This window comes from Macaca nemestrina, chromosome 9 (genome assembly GCF_043159975.1).
Source record: "Macaca nemestrina isolate mMacNem1 chromosome 9, mMacNem.hap1, whole genome shotgun sequence".
NCBI classification, from domain to species: Eukaryota; Metazoa; Chordata; class Mammalia; order Primates; family Cercopithecidae; genus Macaca; species Macaca nemestrina.
Genome location: NC_092133.1, coordinates 23402605 through 23429097, shown reverse-complemented (window position 1 = coordinate 23429097; position 26493 = coordinate 23402605). Strand labels below are relative to the sequence as shown.

At 36.3% G+C, this 26493-nt stretch overlaps 1 protein-coding gene across 4 annotated transcripts in view; it reads left to right on the top strand.

Moving 5' to 3' along the window:
* LOC105466577 (MAX interactor 1, dimerization protein) overlaps positions 1 to 26493 on the top strand; it is an 80579-nt gene that overhangs the window by 28725 nt on the left and 25361 nt on the right. For all 4 annotated transcript variants that reach the window (XM_011715635.2, XM_011715639.2, XM_011715643.3 and 1 more), the window contains exon 3: positions 10185 to 10214. In XM_011715635.2, coding sequence (XP_011713937.1) covers positions 10185 to 10214 — 30 coding nt within the window. The remainder of the gene's footprint in view (positions 1 to 10184; positions 10215 to 26493) is intronic.

Genomic DNA, 26493 nt, shown 5'->3' with positions numbered 1-26493 from the left:
AATTTGTTGTTAACCAATGAAGTAGTTTAGATAATTAGTGGTTTATCTTAATGTCTTTTTAAACTTTGAGAATATGTTTAAGACCAGTTATTTTAACCTTCAAAATTCTCTGTAGTTTCTAGTGTTGCTCCCTTACCTAAGAAGTATTATTTTACAGGGTCGGGCGTGGTGGCTCACACCTGTAATCCCAGCACTTTGGGAGGCCAAGGAGGGCGGATCATGAGGTCAGGAGATAGAGACCATTCTGGCTAACATGGTGAAACCCCGTCTCTACTAAAAATACAAAAAATTAGCCGGGCATGGTGGCGGGCGTCTGTAGTCCCAGCTACTTGGGAGGCTGAGGCAGGAGAATGTTGTGAACCCGGGAGGCGGAGCTTGCAGTGAGCCAAGATTGTGCCACTGCACTCCAGCCTGGGCGACAGAGCAAGACTCCGTCTCAAATAAATAAATAAATAAATAAATAAATAAATGAGCTCTGTTGGCCAGGTGTGGTGGCTCATGCCTGTATTCCCAACAGTTTGGGAGGACGAGGCAGGTGGATCTCGAGGTCAGGTGTTCGAGACCAGCATGACCAACATGGTGAAGCCCTGTCTCTACTAAAAATACAAACATTAGCCAGGCATGATGGCACATGCTGGTAATCCCAGCTACTTGGGAGGCTGAAGCAGGAGAATCACTTAATCCTGCATAGTGGAGTCTACAGTGACTTGAGATCACGCTACTGCACTCCAGCCTGGGCAACAGAGTGAGATTCCATCTCAAAAAAATTTTTTTTCTTCTCTATTTTCTTCTAGCAGTTTATGTTAGGTTTTACATTTAGATCTAAAATTCATTTAGAGTTAATTTTTGCAGAGGGGGTGAAGTAAAGGTTGAAGTTCATTTTTTTTTTTTTTTTTTTTTGCAAATGGACGTCCAGTTGTTCCAGCATCATTTGTTGAGAAGACTATACTTTATTCATCAAATGGCCTTGGCATCTTTGTGAAAAATCAGTTGACCACAGACTTGTGCATCTTATTTCTGGATTTTCTGTTCTGATCCTTTGATCTAAATATTCATCCTTATTCTAATGCCACACAGTCTTAATTATTATAGTTTTTCAGAAAGTTATGAAATCAGGTAATGAATGTACTCTGACTTGGTTCTTCTTTTTCAAAAGTTCCTTTGGCTATTCTGGGTCTTTTGCATTTTTATTTTAATTAATTTATTTTTTTGAGACAGGCTTTCACTCTTTCACCCAGGCTGGAGTGCAGTGGCATGATCATGGCCCACTGCAGCCTTAACCTTCTTGGGCTCAGGTGATTCTCCCATCACAGCCTCCTGAGTTAGGAGCTGGGACCACAGGTGTGCACTCCTACACTTCGCTAATTTTTGTATTTTTTGTAGAGGTACGGTTTCACCATGTTGCCCAGGCTGGTCTTGAACTCCTGGGCTCATGCAATCCTCCCACCTCTACCTTCCAAAGTGTTGGGATTACAGGCGTGAGCCACTGCACATGGCCGGCATTTTTACATAAATTAGAATCAGTTTGTAAATTTCTACAACAGAGAGCCTGCTGGAATTTTTATTGGGATTGCATTGGATCTGTAAATTAATTGGGGGAAACTCGATATGTCTTAACTATTGAATCTTCTAGTTCATTAACATGGTATGTCTATTATTTGGATGTTTTCAAATTTCAGCAGTATTTTTTAGGTTTTCAGAGTGTGGGTCATGCACATACTTTGTTAAATTTACCCTTAAGTATTCTTTGATGCTATTTTAAATGGCAATTCAATTTGGCATATTGGTTTTGTGAACTGACTTCGCTAAACTTAATTGTTCTAATAGTCTGTATATTCCTTAGGATTTTCTTTTTTTTTCTTTTTTCCGAGACGGAGTTTCACTCTTGTTGCCCAGGCTGGAGTGCAATGGCGCAATCTTGGCTCACTGCAACCTCCACCTCCTGGGTTCAAGTGATTCTCCTGCCTCAGCCTCCTGAGTAACTGGGATTACAGGCATGCGCCACCACGCCCGACTAATTTTTGTATTTTTAGTAGAGACAGGGTTTCTCCATGTTGGTCAGGCTGGTTTCGAACTCCTGACCTCAGGTAATCCACCTGTCTCAGCCTCCCAAAGTGCTGGGATTACAGGCGTGAGCCACCATGCCCAGCTTCTTTAGGATTTTCTAAATAGACAGTAATGTTGTTTGCAAGTAAAGACATTTTTATTTTTTCCATTTCCTTCTCTGTGTTTCCTTTTTTTTTGTTTTATTTCACTGGCTAGAATCTCTAGTACAGTGCTGGATAGAAGTGATGAGAATGGACATTCTTGCCCTGTTCCTGATCTTATGAAAAAATGCATTCTTTGACCATTGAGTGTGACTATAGTTTTTCTTAGATGCCTTTTAGGTTGAGTGAATTCCTTTCTTCCCTTATTTGCTGAGTTTTTATCATGAATGGATGGTAAATTTTATTAAATGCTTTTTCTACATCTATTGAGGTGATACTGTCATTTTCTTTTTTATTCTGTTAATATGGAGGATTACATTGATTGATTTTTGAGTCTCTTAAACCTGCATTCCTGAAGTAAATCCTACGTAGTCATGTTGTATTGTGTACTGTTGCAGTACCGATACTAACAACCGAGAGCTAAAACAAACTTCACAGGTTTAAGGATTTAGTTCCCAACATGTCTGCCCTCGCTACAGATGCCAGCCGTAAGTTTAGGAGTCCTCAGGCCACTCTCACATCTGACCAACCGGCTGCAAATTCAGAGGTTCCTACAGCCCCTTCAGGTTTGACAATTTGCTAGCACTACTTGTAACTCAGGAAAGTGCTACACTTTGTCTGTTTTTAGAGACAGGGTCTCACTGTCACCCAGAGTAGAGTGCAGTGGTAAGATCATAGCTCACTGCAACCTCAAAATCCTGGGCTCAAGGCAGTCCTTCTGCCTCAGTCTCTCAAGTAGCTAACAGTACAGGCATGCGCTACCATGCCCAGCTGCTATGCTTATAATTGCAAGTTTTATTGTAAATGATACAGATCAGGACCAGCCAAATGCACAGACACAGAGAGTGAAGTCTGGGAGGAACCTGGACACAGAGCTTCTATGCCTTTTCCATGGAATCAGGATGCATTACCCTCCTGGCACATTTATATGTTTACTAACCATGAAACTCACCCAAGTTTCAGGTTCCAGAGTTTTTATTGGGATATTATTACATAAGCATGATTGATTGAAGCATTGGTTATATGGTTGTCAGTTCCCAGTACTTCTCTCCTGGCCAGAATCAGTGACTCAAAGCCCCAACCCTCTAATCACATGGTTGGTCTTTCTGATGTGACCAGCCCCTATCCTGAGTTCTCTCTCCTTGGCATAAACTCAGGTGTGGTCCAAAGACTCACCATGAATAATGAAGACACTCCTAATTACTCAGAAAATTTCAAGGTTTTAGAAGCTCTGTCCCAAGAACTAGGGTACTTTCTTTATATTATTAGGTTCAATTTGGCAATATTTTGTTAGAATTTTTGTGTCTACGTTCATGAGAGATATTAGTATTTGTTTTGTTTGTTTTCTATGTAATTTCTTTGTCAGGTTTTGGTATCAGGCTAATACTGGTCTCATAAAATGATTTGGAAAGTGTTCCCTCTATCTTTATTTTTTCAAATATTTTATGTAGGATTGGTTTTATTTATTCCTTAAATGCCTGGTAAAATTTGCTAATGGAGAACTTACAGGCCTGGAGTTTTCTTTGTGGGAAGTTTTTTTTTTTTTTTTTTTTTTAAATTATGATTTTAATCTCTTTAATAGGTGAAAGGCAATTCAGAGTTTCTGTTTCTTCTTGAGCTAGTTTTGATCATTTGTGTCTTTCAAGAAATTTGTTCATATCATCTAAGTTATCAAATTTAGATGATCTGGGCAATTGTTGGCATAAAGTTGTTAATAATATTCTCTTATCCTTTTAATGTATGATGTATGTAGAATCTGTAATGATGCACACTCTTGATACTGTTTTTGTGTTGTAATTTTTGTCTTTTATTCTTCATCAGCCTTAGAGGTAGTTTATCAATATATTGATTTTTAAAAGTCAGCTTTCAATTTTACTGATTTTCACTATTTCTCATTTTCTATTTCTTTCATTCCTATCTCTGGTTTTTATTATATTTCTCTACTTCAGTTTCTCAGCGTTAGCAGTCTTGACATTTGGGGTCAGATAATTCTGTTTTGTGCATCTTAGGATGTTTAGCAGCATCCCTAGCATCTCCTCACAAAATGCCAGTAGCCTCCTCCTAGTTGGCATAACCGGAGTATCTCCAGACATTGTCAGATGTCTTGATGGGCAAAACTGCTCACAGTTGAGAACCATTGCTCAACTTCTTTCAGTTTAGTTTGTTCCTTTTTCTGCTTTCTTAAGGTGGAATCTTGGATCATTGATTTTGGACACTACCCTCCCAACAGAAGGATTTAAAGCTAAACAGTTGTGTTTAAGCACTGCTTTAGCTACATTCAACAACTTTTGATATGTTGTGTCATTAAGTTTAGAATATTTTCTAATTTCTCTGCAATTTGTTCTTTGAGCTGTGATTTATGTTCCAAATATTGGGATTTTTCTAATTAGCTTACTGTTGCTGATTTCTAATTAAATTTCATTGTGATTGGAGAACTTACTGTGTATGATTTCAGTACTTTTAGATTTGTTAAAAATTATCCTTTACAAAGCACATTTCTTTGAGATGTTTATGTAGTATGCCAAAAGATTTGTCAAGGACTTACATTAGGGTGTTTGCTATATTTGAAGTAAGAATTGATTTTTAAAGAATTCAGTCTGTATGCTATTAAAAATTTTTTTCCTGTTTACCAAAGTAAAATGTACATACAAAAAAGCATACAAATTTTGTGTACAGTTCAATGCATTTTTACAAAAGCAAAGAAATATTACAAATCTCAGAAACCCCCTCCTGACTTTTCCAGTCACTGTCACCCCTTCCCCAAGGTAACTGCAATTCCAACTTTTTTTTTTAATTCTAACTTTTTATGCCACAGTTTAGTTTTACCGGTTTTGAACTTTATGTGAATGGAGTTATGTAGTGTGTACTTTTCGTGTGTGTTTGGCTTTTTTCATTCAAATTATGTTGAAATTGTGTCGATTAATCCATGTTACTGTACAATAGTTGTAGTTAGTTTATTCTCATTGCTGTATAATACTACGTTGTATGAATGTTTCACAGTTTATGCATTCTACTATTGATGAATGTTTCCAGTTTGGGGTCAGTATGAATAGTTCTATATGAGCATTCTTTTGTATGTCCTTTGGTGAACATGTAAACATATATTGGTTTGGTATATGCCTGTAGGTGGAAATACTTAGTCACGAAGTATACATATATCCAGCTTTGATATGTAAGTTTTAAGGAAAAAGGTTTTTGATTGTAGTTATTGTTGTGCATCTTGTTTAGATACTTGCTGTTTGGGGCTTAGTTCTTGTGGTGGTAATGGTTTTGTCATTGTTAAGAAAGAAGCAATATATTTCTTATGAGGCATTTTTTCTAAAAGTTTACAGTATTCAACTTTTACTGTTTTTAATGGTTTTTAAAATGAGATGTACTTTTTGATGGAAACAAATGCACAAAACTACCATCTTAAAAGAAGAGTAATAATAAATAGAAGTTTTACTGTTCCACTAATCCCAGTATATTTTCAATCTCAACCCCTTTGGTACATCCTTGAGAGATACCTGCTCTACTGTAGCTGAAATTTTCTGTTTTTCTTGCCCTCTATGTATATGTGTAAGAATTGTAAGCTTTAGGATACCAATTAGAATTTAGCTTCGTAGAATGTGTTCTTTTCATTGTGTGGAGGGCAACATGTGTGAGGCACTTCAGGATTAGAAAGTAAGTTAAATGATAATGTTAACAAAGTGTAGGGGTTTGGCTCATTAATTCATCAAAATTAGAAATCTTTTCTTTTGCTAGAAGAGAGTATTGGAATTCTGGAGTAGGGGTTTTTATTTTCTTTCCACGATGGTACTGCTCTTGAGCCAAACTGTACCATTTCGTATAGTTTCAATTCTATGGTTCATTTCTTTGACTACCACCAAACTACACCCTAAATAATCACAAGTTTATGTATTGGAGCTATGTTGTAGTCAATGAAAAGTCACATATCTGGTTAAGGTAGTCGCATTTCATAGATAATGACTCCCATTCAAATAGGGAATACATTAGGATGCCTCTCTTAAAGGGATGCTGTTTGTGAAAAATATTACCTGTGATTCAGTGATAAAATGATAGACATGTCTTTTTCTCTGTCATTGGAAGTTGTTAAGCATTCAGGGTAAGGGTGTTTGAAAGGAAGACACAGTTCATTAGTGTTTGCTCTCAGAGGTGCATTTTATTGGGAGAAGAAAAGTGGGCTAACTAGATGGGTTATTCAGAACATCTCAGCCTTACACAGGGAATTTATCGTAATTGAATATTTCAGTGGAACATTATTGGAAGGGCTTGGGTGGACACATAGCTCAGAGAAGCAAAGGGGTTGTTTCTGAATGTGCTAGCGTGTGATGCGTTTAATTACTTGTTTATCACCTCTGCTGTTTGGATTACTTTCTCTGTGTACATATAATTAGGCATCTCTCTCTGTAATATACTCCTAAACCTTGTACTGTCCTCACAGCTGACTAAATGATCAAGTAGCTTCAGTCACCTATCGTTCAGTTTCTCTTTCCATCATTATGGTTGTCGTTTGCTTATTTCCAGGCTAATTCTGTTATTGAGAATCTATCAATTTGTTGTCCCATGTAGTATAGTTAATAACGTTTTGGGTACCATAATTTTAGTCTTTTAAAAAAATAATAAAAATATTAACAGCTAACAATAGCTAACGTCTGTTAAATGTTTATTAGGAGCTAGATGTTTTTATATATGTTTCTCTAATTCTCACAGTAACCTGGCTGAGGCATATGTAATACTCCAGTTTTACAGATGAGGAAACTAAACCAGAGAGGTTAAATAATTTGTCCCAAAGTTACACAGCTAATGTGAGTGACAGAGTTAATATTTAGATTCAGGACTTTCTTTCTCTAACACCATGGGTCTTTTTGTTCTCTCTGTGTTGTTTGCTGGTTTTGCTTTGGACTTCACAACTCGACTTGTTTGCTTATCTTATCCCTTCCACTTGGAATGGTATCTCCTTAACAGTTTCAGACTCTACCAGTAGCCAATGTACCTATCATTTAAGCCTTAGAACAAATGCCACCCTTTTCTGAAGTTTTTCTTACAGTGCCATTTGGAAGTAAACTGTCTCTTTTGAACTCCCATAATACTTTGTACCTTTCTTTGTATATTTATTTTGCCTTCAGTTATAATTATTGCTAAACATATCTTAATTTACCCAATGGAGACGGTCTTTGATTTCCTGCACTGTAAGACAGCCTTGAACACTGAAGCTTCTCAGTATTTGTTGACTTGATATTACAGGTAAAAACCCATCAAAACAGAAGTAAACACTATTGATGCTTTTAAAAAAAAATTGGAAGAACATGGCAACATGGTAATGATTTGTATATTTATGATCATTTTTGCTTCTTGTTATTTGAAAATCTTGCTAAATTTTGCTGGTGGTATAATTAAATGTGGCATGCATTTCCTGGTTTAGTGAAAAGGTTCATAATCTTAGCTATCATTTTCTTTAAAAAAAGATAATAAAGAAATGTCTGTTTGACAGGCAGGAAGAACCCGCTGTTTTAATTTTGTTCACAGCAGTGGGTCAGATTATGATCTTTTGGAGCTAGCTTTGATAATAGACTCAATATAATATTGGAATTCAACAATTGGTTATTGTCAAGTATATTATCTCTTGCACTGATGGCTGTCAGTGCGATTGCCAGACTGTTTAGAATAAGTTTATGGCTGTTTAGAATAAGTCTATGGCAAATAGTCTACTCTTCTCTAAATACAATGTTTCCATTTATTACTTACTGTAGTATTTTATATGTGCATTGTCTTTTTGTTTTGTTTTTAGTTTTCTTCTCAGAGAGAGGCAATTAAACCAAAACTTGCTCACTAGTGGGGGTGGGGAATCTTATTATTGATTCTTTACTCCAATTTTGAATGATATTTTTTCTTCTAAACCTCTTTAAATAGGCCTTTTCCCTCTTCTAACTTAACTGATTTACTTTAACATTTAATTCAAACAAAGATTAACAAAATTTTAAATAAACACTTTTATGGTGATAAAGGCACACTGTGGTTGTAATTTATTGAATTTTGAGCTCCGAGTCGCTGTTAAACTAGGATTTCTGACTATGCTTTTATAGTTTCTTCTATCTGAATTCTTGAAACATCGTAAGACTCTATTTACTTCCCTCAAAGGAGAAGTCCTTTTGTTAAGATAATATTTTTTAAAATGAGTATCAGTCTTTTTAATCTCATGTCTCTTAGACTTTATGAAATTACTCATGAAGCAAAAGGTGGATAGGAGACAGTAACTCAGAGAAGTCTTTTGGCCCTTGAGCTAAGACAGTGGATAAAATTTACACAAATTACGAGACCAGCAAAAGCACTCTTTTTTTTTTTTTTTTTTTTGAGACGGAGTCTCGCTCAGTCGCCCAGGCTGGAGTGCAGTGGCCGGATCTCAGCTCACTGCAAGCTCCGCCTTCCGGGTTTACACCATTCTCCTGCCTCAGCCTCCCGAGTAGCTGGGACTACAGGCGCCCGCCACATCGCCCGGCTCGTTTTTTGTATTTTTTAGTAGAGACGGGGTTTCACTGTGTTAGCCAGGATGGTCTCGATCTCCTGACCTCGTGATCCGCCCGTCTTGGCCTCCCAAAGTGCTGGGATTACAGGCTTGAGCCACCGCGCCCGGCCAAAAGCACTCTTAATTTTAAGGTTTGAGGATCTGATTATTAAATATCCATTGAAATAATCAGATTAAAGCAGTCAATATTCTTTAAGCATTTGACATTAACCAGAATCTACAAAATGATGAAAGTTTTAGTTCTAGTGACAGGAATTTAAATTGTCCTTCACAAAATTCCTATTGTTGTTAATGTTAAGTTATTGCAAAAGTAACACATGTTAATTCCAGGGAACTAGTATAATTCTAATAGTAGCTAACTTTAGAGTTCATTATATTTTGCTATTTAGTGTAAACTTGTTAATCCTTATGACAATGATATGAGGCAAATACTGTTATTTTTCCTATTTCACAGATGAGGAAACCGAGCACAGAGAAATGGAGGGACTTTACTGAGGCCATACAGTATTTGAACTCAGGCAGTTTGGCCTTAGAGTCTGTGCCCTTAACCTCTATTCAGTATTGCTTCTCACTGAATGGTTAAGATTTGGGGATTATTAAGATAGACCTGGATTTAAATCATGGCTGCCACTTTATACTCTTGGGATAGGAGTATATTTCTTGACTTCTCTGAGCTTCAGTATTCTTGTTTATAAAACAAAGGTTGTTTTAGGGATAAAATAAGATACATTAACTGCTTATCCCACTGTTCCCCATATGCTGTACTTGTTCAATAGATGGTATCATTTAAAACAATGAGAAGCAAAATGAAAAAAAGGCACCAAAACAAAACAATAACCATTGCTAACATTTCGAATTATCCAGTCTTGTAAAATATGTTTCTTGATTTTATTAATATATTTTTTCTTATATTAGTATATTTTTCTTTCATGTATAACTTTTTCTTGTTTTTGTTTCACAAAATAAGGTGGGAAGACTTGGATTTGCCTCTATCACTTAGCAGTAAGGCAAGCCTTTTTTGGCTTTTATGCTAGCCAAAACTTTTTTTTCTCTGTTTAGAAGTGGGTAGATGGAGATAAAGGAGAACATGGAAGTACACACACTTTTTTTTTTTTTAAACAAAAACAGGATTATATTTAAAATTTCTTATATAACATCTACAGATCAACAAAATCTAGGATGCTAGAAGTAGGGAGAACATGTGCTAGTATTACTTTTATTAAAATAACAAACTCCAGTTTCAGAATATTTAGAGTTGTTAACTGAAAATACTATATTTGAATAAGCAATCTTAATGAATGTAGACTATTTCCTCTTGATGAGTGAGCTTGTAGAAGTCTGACCATATATTGCATTGTTAAATACATTCATTGGGTGTAGCATAACCTCCTGTCTTTCTATAGCTTTTATCAACAAAGCATGGCTAATGCTTTTTTTTTTTTTTCTTTTAGATCTACACACAATGAGCTGGAAAAGAATCGGTGAGTCAGTGATGAGGTGCAGCTTTCACTTATGTTTAAAAGCAAACTCACCATTTTACCTGTGAAAATAATGTAATAGTGCATATGTAGTTGTAATTTTACTTTTCAGATGTACAGCCTATTGTGAGTCTGATACATATGTATTTTCTCCAAAAAATGACTTAAATAGTAAGCTTATAGCAGCTAGAAGACGTAAATACATTTTTAAAGCTTATTCGAATTTGAGTTTTAGGTGTAGCCTTTATTTCTGTCTCTGAAAACGAGTTAATTATTAAAAGCTCATGGTTTAAATGTGGTTTTGCTAAAGGGTAGTATTTCTAAAGAGTAGGTAATAAGCATTACAAATTGGAGAGTATTGAATTTTTCTTTGTAATTTGTTCATTCATTCATTCATTCATTCAATTTATTCATGCATTCAACAACTATTTATCAAATATGAGCTGTATGTCAGTGCCAGACAGGCAGAATGCTTTATATAGGAAATATAAGAATATATAAGATAGTTTTTATCCTTTCCTTAAGGAATTCAGAACTTTGTAAAGGAAAGACAGGTAATTAAAGTACTATATAATGTGGCAAGTATGGTAATGGAGAAGCAGAAGGTACTGGACGTACTGAAAGATATTTTGGAAGGTCACCTGATTCCTTTTTGAAGGGAGTCTTGGAAAGTCTGCAGAGGATGGTGAGTGAGCAGTGTATACTGAGGAAGCTGCAAAAGGGTTCAGGATGACTATAAAAGATTGTAACATGAAGTAAAGCATGCCAGGTATTGAAAAGTCTTGTCTACCATGCTGAACGAAGAGTTTAGACTTCCTGAGATCCATAGGGAGCAGTTAAATAATTTTAAGGTGGTTATCATTTGATCAGCCTGTTTCTTGGAAATATCATTCGGCTACAGTTTGAAGAATTGGTTGGTTGGGAGAAGGGATACCAGAGGCATAAAGACGCTTTTTAAGGCTGTGCAGTAATTTAGGTAAGAGATGATGGTGGCCATTGAGATAGAAGTAGACAAAGTAAAGAGTATGGAATGGAGTCAATAGAAATTGGTGATTAGTTATGGATAGTTGAATCTTAGATGGTATTACTATTAATTGAGGAAAGAGAAGAAGAGGACAAGTTTGGAAGAGAACATAAGAATTGTAAGAGTAAAATACTTTCTTTTTGGTATAGCGATTAGGTTAATAGCAGCCAGGCATGGTGGCTCATGCTTGTAATTCCAACACTTTGGAAAGCCCAGGTGGGAGGATCACTTGAAGCAAAGAGTTCGAGACCAGCCTGGGCAGCAAAGTGAGACACCCTCCATCTCTACAAAAAAATAAAAATAAATTAGCTGGCTGTGGTGGCATGCAGTCCCAGCCACTCAGGAGGTTAAGGCAAGAGGATCACTTGATCCCAGGAGTTGAAGGCTGCAGTGAGCCATGATCATGCCATTGCACTGCAGCATGTGTGACAGAGTGAGACCCTGTCTTAAAAAAAAAAAGAGATTAATAACAAACTGAAATCATATGTACCAGCTGTTTTTGACAAATAAGATCTCATGACCTTCAACTTTCTGTCCTCTCTTTAACACAAAATAGATTGACTAGCCTAACTGCCTCATTGCAAGTAAGTTTAAATGTCAAATCCCCTTGAAAAGGCTTAGCATAGTCTTTTAGGCAGACTCAGTGGCTGTGACTACTTTGTTTGCACGATACTCTGTTCTTGTCTCCTATTGTAAGGCTGAATAGTTAGCATTGTAATTATTTGTTCGTATGTCTCTTTCTGCCAAATGACTATGCCCCAAATGCAAAGATTCTGTTTTGTTCAATTTTGTATCCTCAGTGCCTAGCATTTGAGGCATGTATAGGAGACAGTGGCTCTCATATTGAGTGAAGGATAAAACTGGAGCTCAAAGTTGAGTGGTCGAGTCAAAGACATTTTGGTAGTTAGTGGTAGAAACTCCTTCGTTTTAAAGAATCTCTTTTCTGCTTTTAATTTCTGATTTATTAAAGATCTGGATAGATAAAGGAAGGACATATCTGGCTATGTTAAACATAACAAAAAAGACTGAGAAATGAAAGTTCTGAGGATCCTAAAAATAAAACCTTAAATTGAAGTTTACTCTAAATTAGATCATAGAGTATGTTTTGGGCCCATGGATTAAATATTGATAAACATGTGGCTTTTATAGTTACTTCATTTGGATGTGGTCCTTGGGAGACCCTCATTGGAAACCTGGCAAAAACCATGAACACTGGAGTAGAGACTCTTTTTAGTAACTATTTGGAATGGAGCTTTAAAAATCTTTGATTCAGTTTTGTTGAATGTATTTTGCAGATTCTTTCTGACTCATTGATAACCTTTTTAAAAACCCTCACAGAAGATGTGTGCATCACCCATAGTATTACTTTGGTATGCCATATAAGTTGTTTAATCTAGCATCTAGCTGTGGCACAGGTATAACACGTGTGGTTTTATTACCTGGGCTGTGTGTAATCTCCAATAAAAGTCATTTGTTCCTATTTTATTTACTTAGATATAAGACTTTTAGACTGGTTTCTTACCCTACCTTACTTCACTTAAGGCGTGATTTCCTTATCTTCTTCTAATAGCTTTGGAAGTGCTAACAGATATTCTTTATTAGCCCAGAGGACTAATAGACATTGTTTATTTCTCAAATTATTTCTTCCCCTCTCTCTTTACTCCTTTTCCTTTCGCTGTTCCCTGAGGCTTCATTGAAAGATGATATAGAATTAACTTTTCCAAGATATATTTGTTTTTAAAAGGGATTTTTATCAACAAAAATAAAACTCAAATTTAGAATAATAATCTGTACCCCGCTTCTGGAAAGTTACCAGTGGTGGTCTGGCAAAAAACAAAAATACTGGTAGACGTAGGATAGGGGAGGTGGTTTAGCAAGAAGGTGGCACAGGAATATTTTTAAAATTTAAGCCTATGTTGTTTTTATGTTTTAAAGCCCCCATCCAGTTCTGTTTAACAGTCCTCTTTACCAAGGCATCATTTTTATTTGACATGTTAAAGAAAGAAAAGTTAATCTAGCTTTGGCATCCTTTAAAATAAATAGAATTTTGGCTTTGCCTTTGATATGCCTTTGAGTGTGATGTTATATGAAGACAGTAACTCACTATCAAAAGATTAGTTTTGTCTTCATTCTGAAAGACATTCCTGAAGTAATTCATATTTTTTAAAATTTGTCACTTTATATAACATATTCATGTCAGAAATTACTTTTTTCCTTTTTAGCTTGGTTCTGAAATCTTGGATATAAGCTTCTCTGCATCAGTGTTTTTTTTTTGAAACGGAGTCTTGCTCTGTCACCCAGGCTGGAGTGCAGTGGCGTGATCTCAGCTCACTGCAAGCTTTGCCTCCCGGGTTCACACCATTCTCCTGCCTCAGCCTCCCGAGCAGCTGGGACTACAGGTGCCCACCACCACACCCGGCTAATTTTTTTTCTATTTTTAGTAGAGACGGGGTTTCACTGTGTTAGCCAGGATGGTCTCCATCTCCTGAGCTGTGATCCACCCGCCTCGGCCTCCCAAAGTGCTGGGATTACAGACTTGAGCCACTGCGCCCGGCCTGAGTTAGTGTTTTTTTATTGGAGCAAATGCAGTGAGATTTGGAGTAGGTGATTTTAAATTGCTGATGAATGGCTAAGTAATTCCAGATAGCTATCTCAAACAAAGCCCTAAAATTGTTGAAGCCCTGGGATCTGGCCTAAAGGATATAATAGCCACCAGATGTTGAGGTTCATACTACCAGATCTCCAAGGGAAGTCTAGTGATGGAGTTTGGGTTTTGACAGGCCCAGAGTAGTTGGTTGTGATCCACAATTACCCCAGGATTCCTATAGCCCATTAGGGAGCTCTAGGTAGTTTCAGGACTGATAGAGAAATTCAGATTTTCTTCTTGGATAGGTCTTGGGAGCTGTTTTCTGCCCAAATCCTTATTGGTTATACTGAGTCTGCTCTAGATGGTTCAGAGCATTTGTTACCTGTGTAACAACCCTGTCCGCTTAGGCCCACAACAGGTCATAATAGGCCTTGGAGATGGAGGGGAAGCAAAATACTTCAGATGTTCTGCATTCCTCAGGAACCTGTGTGAATCATCTCATAGTAAACTTAATGAGACTTTGAGATTGAAGAATTAAGATATTACTTTGCCCATTGGCTTATCTTAGAGGTTGGGTCCTTTGTCAGAGAAGACACAATTTAGTATCAGTACAGATTTTAGATTGCCTCATTGTTTTTTCATTTTTTTAATTCAAATTGCTGATGATGTTTTAGAAAGAATCAAAAACTCTGGCCAGGCATGGTGGCTCATGCCTGTAATCCCAGCACTTTTGGGAGGCCAAGGGAGGTGGATTGCTTGAGGCCAGGAGTTTGAGACTAGCAGGGCCAACATGGTGAAACCCCGTCTCTACCAAAATTACAAAAATTAGCCAGGCATGGTAGTGCATCCTTGTAATCTCAGCTTTTTGGGAGGCTGAGACACAAGAATTGCTTGAACCTGGGAGGTAGAGGGTGCAGTGAGCCAAGATCATGCCACTGCATTCCAGCCTGGGCAACAGAGCAAGACTTGTCTAAAAAAAAATAAAATCAACAACTTTAACAGAACTCTGATGGTCAAGAACCTTAGTGCTAGAAGGGCCAAAAGAGAACACTGGACTAATAATGTCTTCCTAGGCAGAGGAGAAGTGACTAAATATTTGTTAAAATAAAATAAAATAAAACAAAATAAGAAAAGGATGTCTAGTGAGTGGTAATAGGTGTTCTCCATATAGGGACTTTCACATACCTCTGAGGGAAAAATGGAAATTAGCATTTATAGAGTTCTTACTGTGTTCCTCCACTGTGCAGGGTTGTTACATAATTCTGTAAGGTAGAAAGGCTGAAAGTTTGAGTCAAAGTGTCAAAAACTGGCCATTTTATCATCATAGCTACAATTTGAAACAAGATGGATATGAGCACAAAACAGTTCTAATCATGATCCTTTTTGATCATGAATATGAGAGTTATGGTTAATATCAATCTTTCTCTTCAGCAACAATTAATAAATACTATATGTGGCATCATGATAGATCAAATGAAGTATAAGATACCCTATTCTATTCTAAGGTTAAGGTCATTATAGTTTGGTATTTATATTTCATCTTTCAATATCATGATCTAGTTAAGTTACCAGTAAATGTCTAGAAGGGTACACTAATAGTGTTTTTCATACTGAAAATTGAAACTCACTAGTGGTCTATGTGATCATTTAGTGAATCATTTTGAAAAAGAAATTGAAGAAAACACCAAAGTACACTGCATGAAGTAAAGTTAAATATGGAATTGTGAAACTTGTGTATACTGGATTGTGATATAAAATACTGTGCGTCATAGTCAAAACCTACTACTGTGGGTAGTTAAGGAGAATGTATACTGAGCCATGAAGAAGAGAGATAATTTGAATATAAGAAAAGAATACGGAAAGGAGTCAGTGTGAGTAGAGCCGTGGAAGCAGGAATGTAGCATTGTAAGCTGTGTTCAGGAAGGAGTGAGTAGACCATATTGAGTTAAATAGCAGAGTCTTATCAGATTAGTAGTGGAAGACGAGGCTGAAAAGGTGGTTTGGAATTAGACTGTGGAATGTTACTGAATGCCAAGGAATTTGGATTTTATTTTATTGGCAGTGGTGAATTTTTGAGGCTTTTGAAGCAAAGAGATAGGCATGTACAAAGCATTAAAAAAAGTACAATCTAGCTCTGGAAGCAGGGAGACCAGTTTGGATGCTTTTTGAAGTAGTCCATATAGTAAAAAGATCTGAGTCAGCACTCAGGTGATAGAATTGGGAACAGAAAGGAAGACAAAGGTCTAAGAAACACTGTAAATAAAAAATTATTTTCTGTTAATTGGTACTACTTATTTCTTCACATAGCTGTAAAAGTTATCTTGTCTCAGTGCCTACTGCAGCAAGGAAAAAAAAATGATCTTCTCAAAGAATATATCAAATTGAGTCATTTCTCTGTTTACAGTCAGCTTCTCACTACAATTAGATAAAGTCTGTGGCCTGCAAAGTGCACCACTCTATCCCTTATCTCCTGTAGACCTTCTGACATTGCTTCCTCTCTTTTCTTTAAACACAGCATGATCATTTCCATCTTAGGACTTTTACACTTGCTGTTCCTTCTGCTTGGAAAGCCCTGCTCTAGTTCTTCATCATTATTTAGTTCTCAACTCTCAGGTCATCTGATTAGAGAATAATAATCACCTCCTGGTCACACTCTATATTGCATTAGTTTTTATGTCACCTTAACATGTATATCTGCCTGAGTTATTTATTCATTTATATTGTCTGACTTCTTTCACTAAAATATAAGTTTCAGGAAGGCAGGACTTTGTCTTATTTACCCGAGGACATAGCAGTCATTTAGTAAAAATTCATTGAATAAAAAATTATATGTGATAGTAGATTTATAATCAACATGTTTTCACATTATAATGACTTCAGTGAAAAGTGATGAAGATATATACTCTTGAGAGTTCAGTTGACCTAATAAAATAATTTTATAATAGGCAAGTAGAAAATTTAATGAATTCTTAAAATGTAAATAAATTATATGAGAAAACTTGGTGAGAACAGCTTAAAGGATTTTTACCATGCCAGAGTTTATCCTACTTTTTTAGAAGTGTATGGACTCATTTAGTCCTTTAGGATATCATACAGTACACTAAGATAAGGATAGGTAATTTTATAAAGGAGAACACTTTATCTGATGAAGTTTTTGCTATACTTGTGGGATCTTTATTCCTTTCTCATCCCATGACTTGAAAATGGTAAGCATTTTTACGAGGAAAAGATTTATTTATACTTGTAGACAAGAATCCTGTAAAAAATTTCAAATTTTTTGTGTTAGAATTTTTGATGGATTAGTTCTGTTTATTCCAATTATTTGGACATGATAATGAATATAATTTTTTTTTTTTTATCTATACTGCCTATCATGTCCCTATTTTACATGGATGTTTTAACAGAGTGATGGTTTTGGTCTACCTTATCTTAGAACAAATGTAAAAGTAAATCTTTATGACTGAGGTTAGGCAGTGTTTTCTCTTGGTACATCATCAGACTAATTTAGGATTCCTTGGCAGGAAGAGCATATCTGAAATGGTTTTCACTGCCTATTTTTTGTGCTTTTAAGATACTTGTTTAAAAAGGACCTTTTTTTTTTTTTTTTTTTTTTTTTTTTTAACATGGTGTGCACATTCTAGAAAAAGAATGTTCACTTGTTAGTAGGAAAGAAATAACATTGGTTTGGCAGAACTTTCTTTAAAACTCTTACCTCAACTAATAGTACTTAAAGGGTATTTGCTTGCATTAAAGTCTAGTTGCAGGGTTAGAGAAATCAAACCTTTATTGTAGGTTTGAAATTAACCTATAACTTCAGCTGGATTAGAAGTCTATGGTTTTAGATTGGGTACTGTAATTTTGGAAAGTTTAGTCAAAATCCCATTTTAGCCTTGGGTTTTACTAGGATGCAAAGGGTATTAGTATGTCTCAGTTTGAAAATACTTTAGAGTAACTTTCTCAACCTGATAAACAGCGTTAATGACAAACTCACAGCTTATGGCACTTGTAATGGTGAAAAACTGAATGCTTTCTCCCTAAGATCAGAAATAAGGATGTCAACTTTCATGACTTAATACTTAACATTGTACTGGAGGTTCTATCCAGGGCAGTTAGATAAGAAAAAAGTAAATAAATAAAAGGCATCCAGATTGGAAAGAAAGAAGTAAAACCATTTCTGTTTGCAGGTATCATAATCTTCTGTACAGGTATACTTCGTTTATTGCACTTTGCAGATACTGCATTTTTTAGCAATTGAAGGTTTGTGGCAACCCTGTGTCAAGCAAGTCAGTTTCCAACAGCATATGTTCACTTCATGTTTCTATGTTGTATTTTGGTAATTCTTGCAATATTTTAAACTTTATTATAATTTTATGCGTTATGATGATCTGTGGATCTGTAATCTTTGATGTTACTATTGTAATTGTTTTAGGGTGTCACAAACCATGCCCATATAAGATGCAGACTTAATAAATGTTGTGTGTGTTCTAATGGCTTCACTGACCGGCTGTTGCCCCATCTCTCTCCCTCTTTTGGTGCCTCCCTATTCCCTGAGACACAGCTATATTGAAATTAGGCCAATTAATAACCCTACAGTGGCCACTAAGTGTTCAAGTGAAACGAAGAGTCACGTGTATTTCACTTTAAATTTAAAGCTAGAAATCGTTAAGCTTAGTGAGAAAGGTATGTCAAAAACCACGACAGACTGAAAGCTAGATCTCTTATGCCAAATAGCCAAGTTGTGAATGCAAAGGAAAAGTTCTTAAAGGGAATTAAAAGTGCTACTCTGGTGAACATCCAAATATGAAAGTGAAACAGCCTTATGGGTGATATGGAGAAACTTTTAGTAGTCTGGATAGAAACCAGCCAGAACATTCTCTTAAGCCAAAGCCTAATCCAGAGCAAGGCCCTAACTCTATTCAATTTTATGAAGGCTAAGAGGGGAGGAAGCTGCAGAAGAAAAGTTGGAAGCTAGCAGAGTTTGGTTCATGAGATTTAAGAAAAGAAGTCATCTCCATAACAAATGTACAAAGTGAAGCAGCAGGTGCTAAGGTGGAAGCTATAGCAAATTGAGAATATCTAGCTAGAATAATCAGTGAAGGTGGCAACAGGTTTTCAAAGGAGACGAAACCACCATCTATTGGAAGAAGATGTCATCCAGGACTTTCATAGCTACAGGCAGAAGTCATAGAGAAGAGAAGTCAATGCCTGGCTTCAAAGTTTCAAAGACTGGGCTGACTGTCTTAATAGGGGCTGATGGGCTAATGCAGCTGGTGACTTGAAGTTGAAGCCAGTACTCATTTACCATTCTGAAAATTCTAGGCCCTTAAGAACGAGGCCAGATCTCCTCTGCCTGTGCTCTGTAAATGGAACAATAAAGCCTGAATGACAGTACATCGTTTATAGCATAGTTTGCTGTTTGAAGCCTACTGTTGAGACCTACTGCTCAGAAATTTTTAAAAAAAAATTATTGCTCATTGACAATACACCTGGTTACCCAAGAGCTCTGATGGAGATGTACAAGGATATTAATGCTGTTTTCATGTATGCTAACACAGCATCCATTCTGCAGTCCATTGGACCAAGGTATGATTTCAACTTTCAAGTCTTTATTATTTCAGAAATACATTTCATAAGGCTGTATTTCCCATAGATAGTGAATCTTCTGATGGATTGGGCAAAGTAAGATGAAAATAATTACATGTACAATAGCATCCAAAAGAATAAAATACCTAGGAATAAATGTAACCAAGAAGATGAAAGCTTTGTACACTGAAAACTATTAATACAAAATACTTTCGAAATAAATTCAGGAAGACCTAAATAGATGAAAAGATATCCTGTGCTCATCGATTGGAAGACTTAATATTTTAAGATGGCTATACTCTCCAAATTGATCTACACATTCAGTGCAAGCCCTATGAAAGTTCCAGCTTCCTTTGTTTTTTTTGCAGAAATTGACAAGCTGGTCCTATAATTCATATGAAAATATAAGGTACCCAGAATAACCAAAACAATGTTGAAACGAATAAAGTTGAAGAGCTTGCATTTCCTGATTTCAAATCTCACTATAAAACTACAGCAATCAAGGCAGTATGGAACTGACCAAAGAATAGACTTACTGATTAGTGGAATAGAGTTGAGCATGTAGAAAGAATTTCTGACATTTATGGTCAACTAATTTTTAACAAGGATCACAAGACAATGTAATGTCTTTTCAACAAATAGAGCTGACACAACTGGATACATACATACAAAATAATGAGGTTGGATCCCTACCTCATACCATACACAAAACTCAAAATGGGTCATAGACCTGAATTTAAGAGCTAATAAAATTCTTAGAATAAAACATAAGTGTAAATCTTTGTGGCCAGGCACGGTGGCTCAAGCCTGTAATCCCAGCACTTTGGGAGGCCGAGACGGGCAGATCACGAGGTCAGGAGATCGAGACCATCCTGGCTAACACGGTTAAACCCTGTCTCTACTAAAAACTACAAAAAAAAAAAAAAAACTAGCTGGACGAGGTGGTGGGCGCCTGTAATCCCAGCTACTAGGGAGGCTGAGGCAGAAGAATGGTGTAAACCCAGGAGGCGGAGCTTGCAGTGAGCTGAGATCCGGCCACTGCGCTCCAGCCTGGGCGACAGAGCGAGACTCCGTCTCAAAAAAAAAAAAAAAAAAAAAAAGGGTAAATCTTTGTGATGTTGCATTAGGCAATGGTTTCTTACATATGACACCAAAAACACAACCAACAACAACAAAAAGATACATTAGAATTTATCAAAGTGAGCCACGCACGGTGGCTCGTGCCTGTAATCCCAGCACTTTGTGAAGCTAAGGCGGGCAGATCACCTGAGGTCAGGAGTTCAAGACCAGCCTGACTAATATGGAGAAACCCCGTCGCTACTAAAAATGCAAAATTAGCCAGGCGTGGTGGCACATGCCTGTAATCTCAGCTACTCAGGAGGCTGAGGCAGGAGAATCACTTGAACCTGGGCAGCAGAGGTTGCAGCAGAACCTGAGCTGACATTGTGCCACTGCACTCCAACCTGGGCAAAGAGTGAGACTCCGTCTCAAAAAAAAAAAAAAGAAATGGCCAATATACATGTGAAATGCTTAGTATTAGTAGACATTAGGGAAATGTGAATCAAAACTATACGATACCACTTCACAATTACTAAGAGCAACCCATCTAGGGTTGCTCACCAACTTTGTAGTCATCCATTCATCATACCAGTTACCACTGATCAGAGAAAGGTCTTGAAAAGTCCATTGAGTTTGCAGTTTGGCACTTAAAAAAACTGATAATCTCATCATCAGCTGATGGCACTGCACAGATGGCTCAACACTTTGGAATTACTTAAGACATGTAATTAACCACAGGTAAGTTTTCAATATATTATGTGGTGCCAGTATGTAATGTGGTATGAGTATTTAATAATGGAGAAAGATTAGGCTCAATTTAGCATATAAAAAGAATATACCTTTCTTTTAGCTGGAACTACCATCTTCCAGTAATTTACCAAAATAACAAACATAAAGGGAAAGAGGAGAGACTCCTGATATGTGTTCTCTGGGTTTTTTAGAAAACATGGAATTGTTCCTTTGGCCACAGACATGCAATTCTGCAAGAAAGATGATATTGTAGACCTCAAAGGAATGGGTACTGTTGAGAAAAAAGTCCACAAATGTTACCATGGCAAAACTGGAAGACTGCGAGCATGATATTAGCATTGTTGTACACAAACAAGTTAAGGGCAAGTTATTTATTTATTTATTTTTTGAGATGGAGTCTCGCTCTTGTTGCCCTGGCTGGAATGCAGTGGTGCAATCTTGGCTCACTGCAACCTTTGCCTCCCAGGTGGTCCAAGTGATTCTCCTACCTCAGCCTCCCAAGTAGCTGGGATTACAGGCACCCACCGCCACACCTGGTAGTTTTTGTATTTTTAGTAGAGATGGGGTTTTGCCATGTAGGCCAAACTGGTCTCGAACTCCTGACCTGAAGTGATCCACCTGCCTTGGCCTCCCAAAGTGCTGAGATTACAGGCATGAGCTACTGCTAAGGGCAAGATTCTTGCCAAGAGAATTAATGTGTATTGAGCATATTTTTTAAGCACTTTAAGAACTGAGATAGCTTCCTGAAATGCATGAAGGAAAACAGAAAAAGAAGCCAAAGAGAAAGGTTTCTGGGTTCAGCTGAAGCACCAGACTGCTCCATCCAGAGAAGCGTACTTTATAAGAACCAGTGGAAAGATGCCTGAACTGCTGGAACCTATTCCCTGTGAATTCATGGCATAATAGGTGTTTAAAAAACAAACAAGCAAACAAAAACCCTCTGGACTGGAAAAAAAATGGGGGGGTGGTATAGGTTTCAAGGATTTCTAAATAACAGTGAAATCTAACAAAATTAAGACCAGATATTGAAAGAATTTACTAGTTTTATAAATTTCATTTAAGATGTAATGGAATATAACTTGATTATATTTGTTATAACAACAAAATTAAAGGAGTATAGTTGTGGAGGAAAGGAGAAGCAACATTGTCCAGTGATCAGGAAGTAGCTACTGATCCAGTTTTCTGGATTTTATTTCTGGCAGATAAAAATGGTGGTTACTTCCCATTTTTAACCTAAAGGTAGAAAACTGACACCCATACTTTTAATTATTGCAAAAGTCCTGAAGAAGATAATTGTATTCTTTGCACTTTTTTAGACAGTAGGAGTCCAATTGCAGGGCTTAATTATAGAGGGTTACTGTAGAACACTTAAAAAGTGACTATGTCTTGGAAAGTAGGGATCCCTCATTTAATTGAATTTTCTTATGAAACTCCAAGTAGGGGACATTCATTTACTTGAATTTTCTTAGGAACCAGATAAATATGTAAATTAACATCAAACAGTATGAAGAATAGGATCATTTGTCAGACAGACATATAATTCATGTATTTCTTTTTGTATGCAAGTAAATGAATATTTTAACTGTAATTTCTATAGGGATAGGAATACTGAAAACTGTAGACCAACTAAAAATAGTTGTCAGAGGGCAGAGATAGGCACCTGTTAGAGTTATAATTGAATGCTATATGAGATAAAGATGAAGTAATATGCAGCTTTTAGAGATAAAATAGAGGAAATGTAGCCAGGATAAAATTACACATCTAAAATGCAGTCTGTACAATGAAGTCGTGGCAGTTGTGTCTAGATAGATTCACAGTTTCTATACTGACCTTTGTTAGAAATAGTTCATTAAGACTAAGTTTTCTTCTCCCTGACCTAGGTTACATATACAACAAGGTGACAGAGGCTCATTCAGAGACAAAGACTGAATTGTAGGAACCAAGTGTTCTTAGTATTTCAGCTATCCAATTATTAAAGTTTAAAGCAATTCTACAACTGATGTGTGGGAAGAAATAAGATCATGAGATCTTAAAAAATAATCAGAAGTATTATAACTTGAAATTCAGCTTCTAAAATTATGTATAGAAATAAATAAGTCAGACCTTGAATTATTGACATGGTATATTATAGCGAAGTTGAGGTAGCTTTTTGTGCAAGTGATTGCAGAGTGCCTAACTTAAGCTGTAACTTGTTTAGGAAAACAATTCTTCTCAAACTATGAATTTGTAATTTAAAAAAACAACAGGAAGAGTTTAATTAATAGATTTTCTTGAGATATTTTAGATGATGCAATATAAATTTATTTTATATGCAGCTTTGAGGAATGTGTTTGATTCATAAACTGACTATACCTTTAGTACTGATGCTTGTAATAATTACACAGGAGAATCCTACTAGACTTTAAGGCAGTATGTTATTTTGCCAGATTCTTTTGCTGCATATTGTAAAGGAATTTGTCCATTGTAAATGCTGTGATAAATATTGAAAGTTGAATAGTAAGCACAATTCAAATAGTTTTCCTTAGACTAGAATCTTCTTCATTTAAAGATAATTTCTATTCTGGTACAAATTTTGGCAATTAAAGCATGCCAAGAGGAAAATCAGTAAGAAATCTTGTCTTTTTATTAGATGGGAGACTTTGTTAGTATCTTGCATTTATATTCTAAAAATGAAGAGATTTGGATTTTTTGATATATTTTAGCTGTTTTGAGGAAGAGGGTAATTCTTTTCTGCTTGCTTATCTTTTTCTTTTTTCTTTTTTTTTTTTTTTTTGAGACAGAGTCTTGCTCTGTTGCCCAGGCTGGAGTGCAGTGGCCGGATCTCAGCTCATTGCAAGCTCCGCCTCCCGGGTTTATGCCATTCTCCTGCCTCAGCCTCCTGAGTAGCTGGGACTACAGGCGCCCCACCACGCCCGGCTAGTTTTTTGTATTTTTTTAGTAGAGACGGGGTTTCATTGTGTTAGCCAGGATGGTCTCGATCTCCTGACCTCGTGATCCGCCTGTCTCGGCCTCCCCAAGTGCTGGGATTACAGACTTGAGCCACTGCGCCCGGCTTGCTTATCTTTTTCTATTTATTCTAGTAAATAATGTCAATCCCATGACAGTGAAAGTCCTGAGTTACTAGTGAAAAACTTTAGGTCTAAACTAGGATTCAATAATGACAACAGAATTTCCTAATCTGATTACTAGCTAACCAGTTCTTTAAGGCAAATTTGTTTGGAAAATAATTAATCAGCACTATGACAAACACATGACATATTGCTTATACTCACATCTTCTAAATCAAGAAAAGTTGGAACTTAACTCATAAGTAAATGACTTCCTTGTTTTGTTGTTATTTTGGGAAACGCCAATGGAGAAAGACAGTTTTTAATACTAAACATGATTTTGGAGCCAAATTGTCAAAAATGATACTCAGAATCCAACACAGATGACCCTTGAGAGATATGTAATGCATTGACTTGAGTGTCATACCAGAAGTCAGAAGACATAATTTTTCCATCCATCTCTACTGCTGATAGATTGTGAATGTTGTATAAGTTATACAACTTCTTGGGGTCTTGCTTTTCTTGGCTATTAAAGGAGGAGCTCTAGATAATCTTTGAAATCCCTGCTTACATGTAAAGTTTTGTACAGTTTTGTGAATTTTTGAGTTCAGTTATTATTGGCATATTAGAAACTTAGTTGTTACTCTACTGTTTCTGAAGCATTTTCCTTGATACAGGTGTGTGTGTGTGTGTGTATATATACACACACATACATACATATACACATATATATGACACTTAAGACACACATACACACGAAATGAAAGACCAGCAGGAAAAATCAGCTTAGAATCTTACTTCATTTAAAATTTGGTACTTTGTAAATATCTAAAGATTATTATAATACATGGTACTGTAGCTATAATAAGGTTTTAATTTATAATGAAGTACTTTGATAAGTAGTAAATATATAAGACTAGAATTTGCCCTAAGAAACATATATTTGTGTGTATATTACAAACACATTCCTCAAAGCTGTGTGTACACATATACACACTCATATGGATAGATACGGATACAAATTCTGAAGTTTAAATGCTCAGGAACATTCAGGACCCTGTCCCTTTTGGAAAACTGCTTACCACTGACTTCCAAGGACATGTAGTTAATCTGGTAAACATTATTGTGCTATAACTTCTGGCCACTTTTTTTTTTTTTTTGTATTGTCTGACAAGTTTGTATTTGCTCAGGCTCCAGAAATCTGGTTTTGTGGTTGTAACTGTATTATATTATTGTATCTCATCAGTCACTTTAATAGGCTCCAGTGATCACTGGATGGAGTGAGCCATATACCAGGAGGAAAGAGCACACTGCTCTTACACAAAACAAGGAGCTCAGCTTAGCTCATCTAAAATATTTGTCTATAAACAATCTGAAGAGAAAGTAGCTGCAGGTCAGTATGTTGGAATCTTTCTTCCTAACCATTTAGACAATAAAAGTAGCTTTTAAGTAATGTCCTCACTGCTTTGATAATCTGCCAAGCACCATTCCTAATTCTAGGACATGTCTGCTGTTTATGTTTTGCTTGCAGAGTTTCTAAGCGTTGGAAATCAGAGCTGTGCTGACTGAGTCCACTAGATAGTTACGCTGTGTTTTAATTGCAGCCTTTATGGATTGGCTATTTTCACTTCTCATTGTCCCCTTATAGCATTTATCATAATGACTAGTCAAACCATTTTTTTTTTTTTACCCCTCCAAGAGAGTGTGAGGCAAAAGCCAAAGCTCTAGGGGTCATCAAATTATATTGTAGTTTACAGACAGGACCTTAGTTCCTCTAAAATTATGTGATAGAGATGAATATCTTTTAAGATTTCTTCGAGACTAAAAATTTCTGCTATTTGAAGTACCCAATCCCACTTTTTACTCTTAGATCTAGTTGTTGATCCAACGGCTAGGACCCGTATCTCCCATCTCCTAGTCTAAAGGTATTTCCAGTATCCTGTTGTGACTCTTCATTTCTCCCTTTGCTGAAAATATGGATGCCTGGTCTGAGCTTTTTCATCTTCTCCTATATTTTCTACCTTTATAACTTCAGCTCAGATTGACTATATACTTCCCCTGCTTTTTGAACTTCTGCTCATGCACAGATAGGCGTGAACAAGAATAACAAAAGAGTTTATAATAACAAAAGAATTAGAAGTAACATGAATTTCTCCTAACAGGGGAATGACTAAATAAATGATGATACATCCATACCATGTAGCAAGTAAAAAGAATGATGTAGATGTGTAT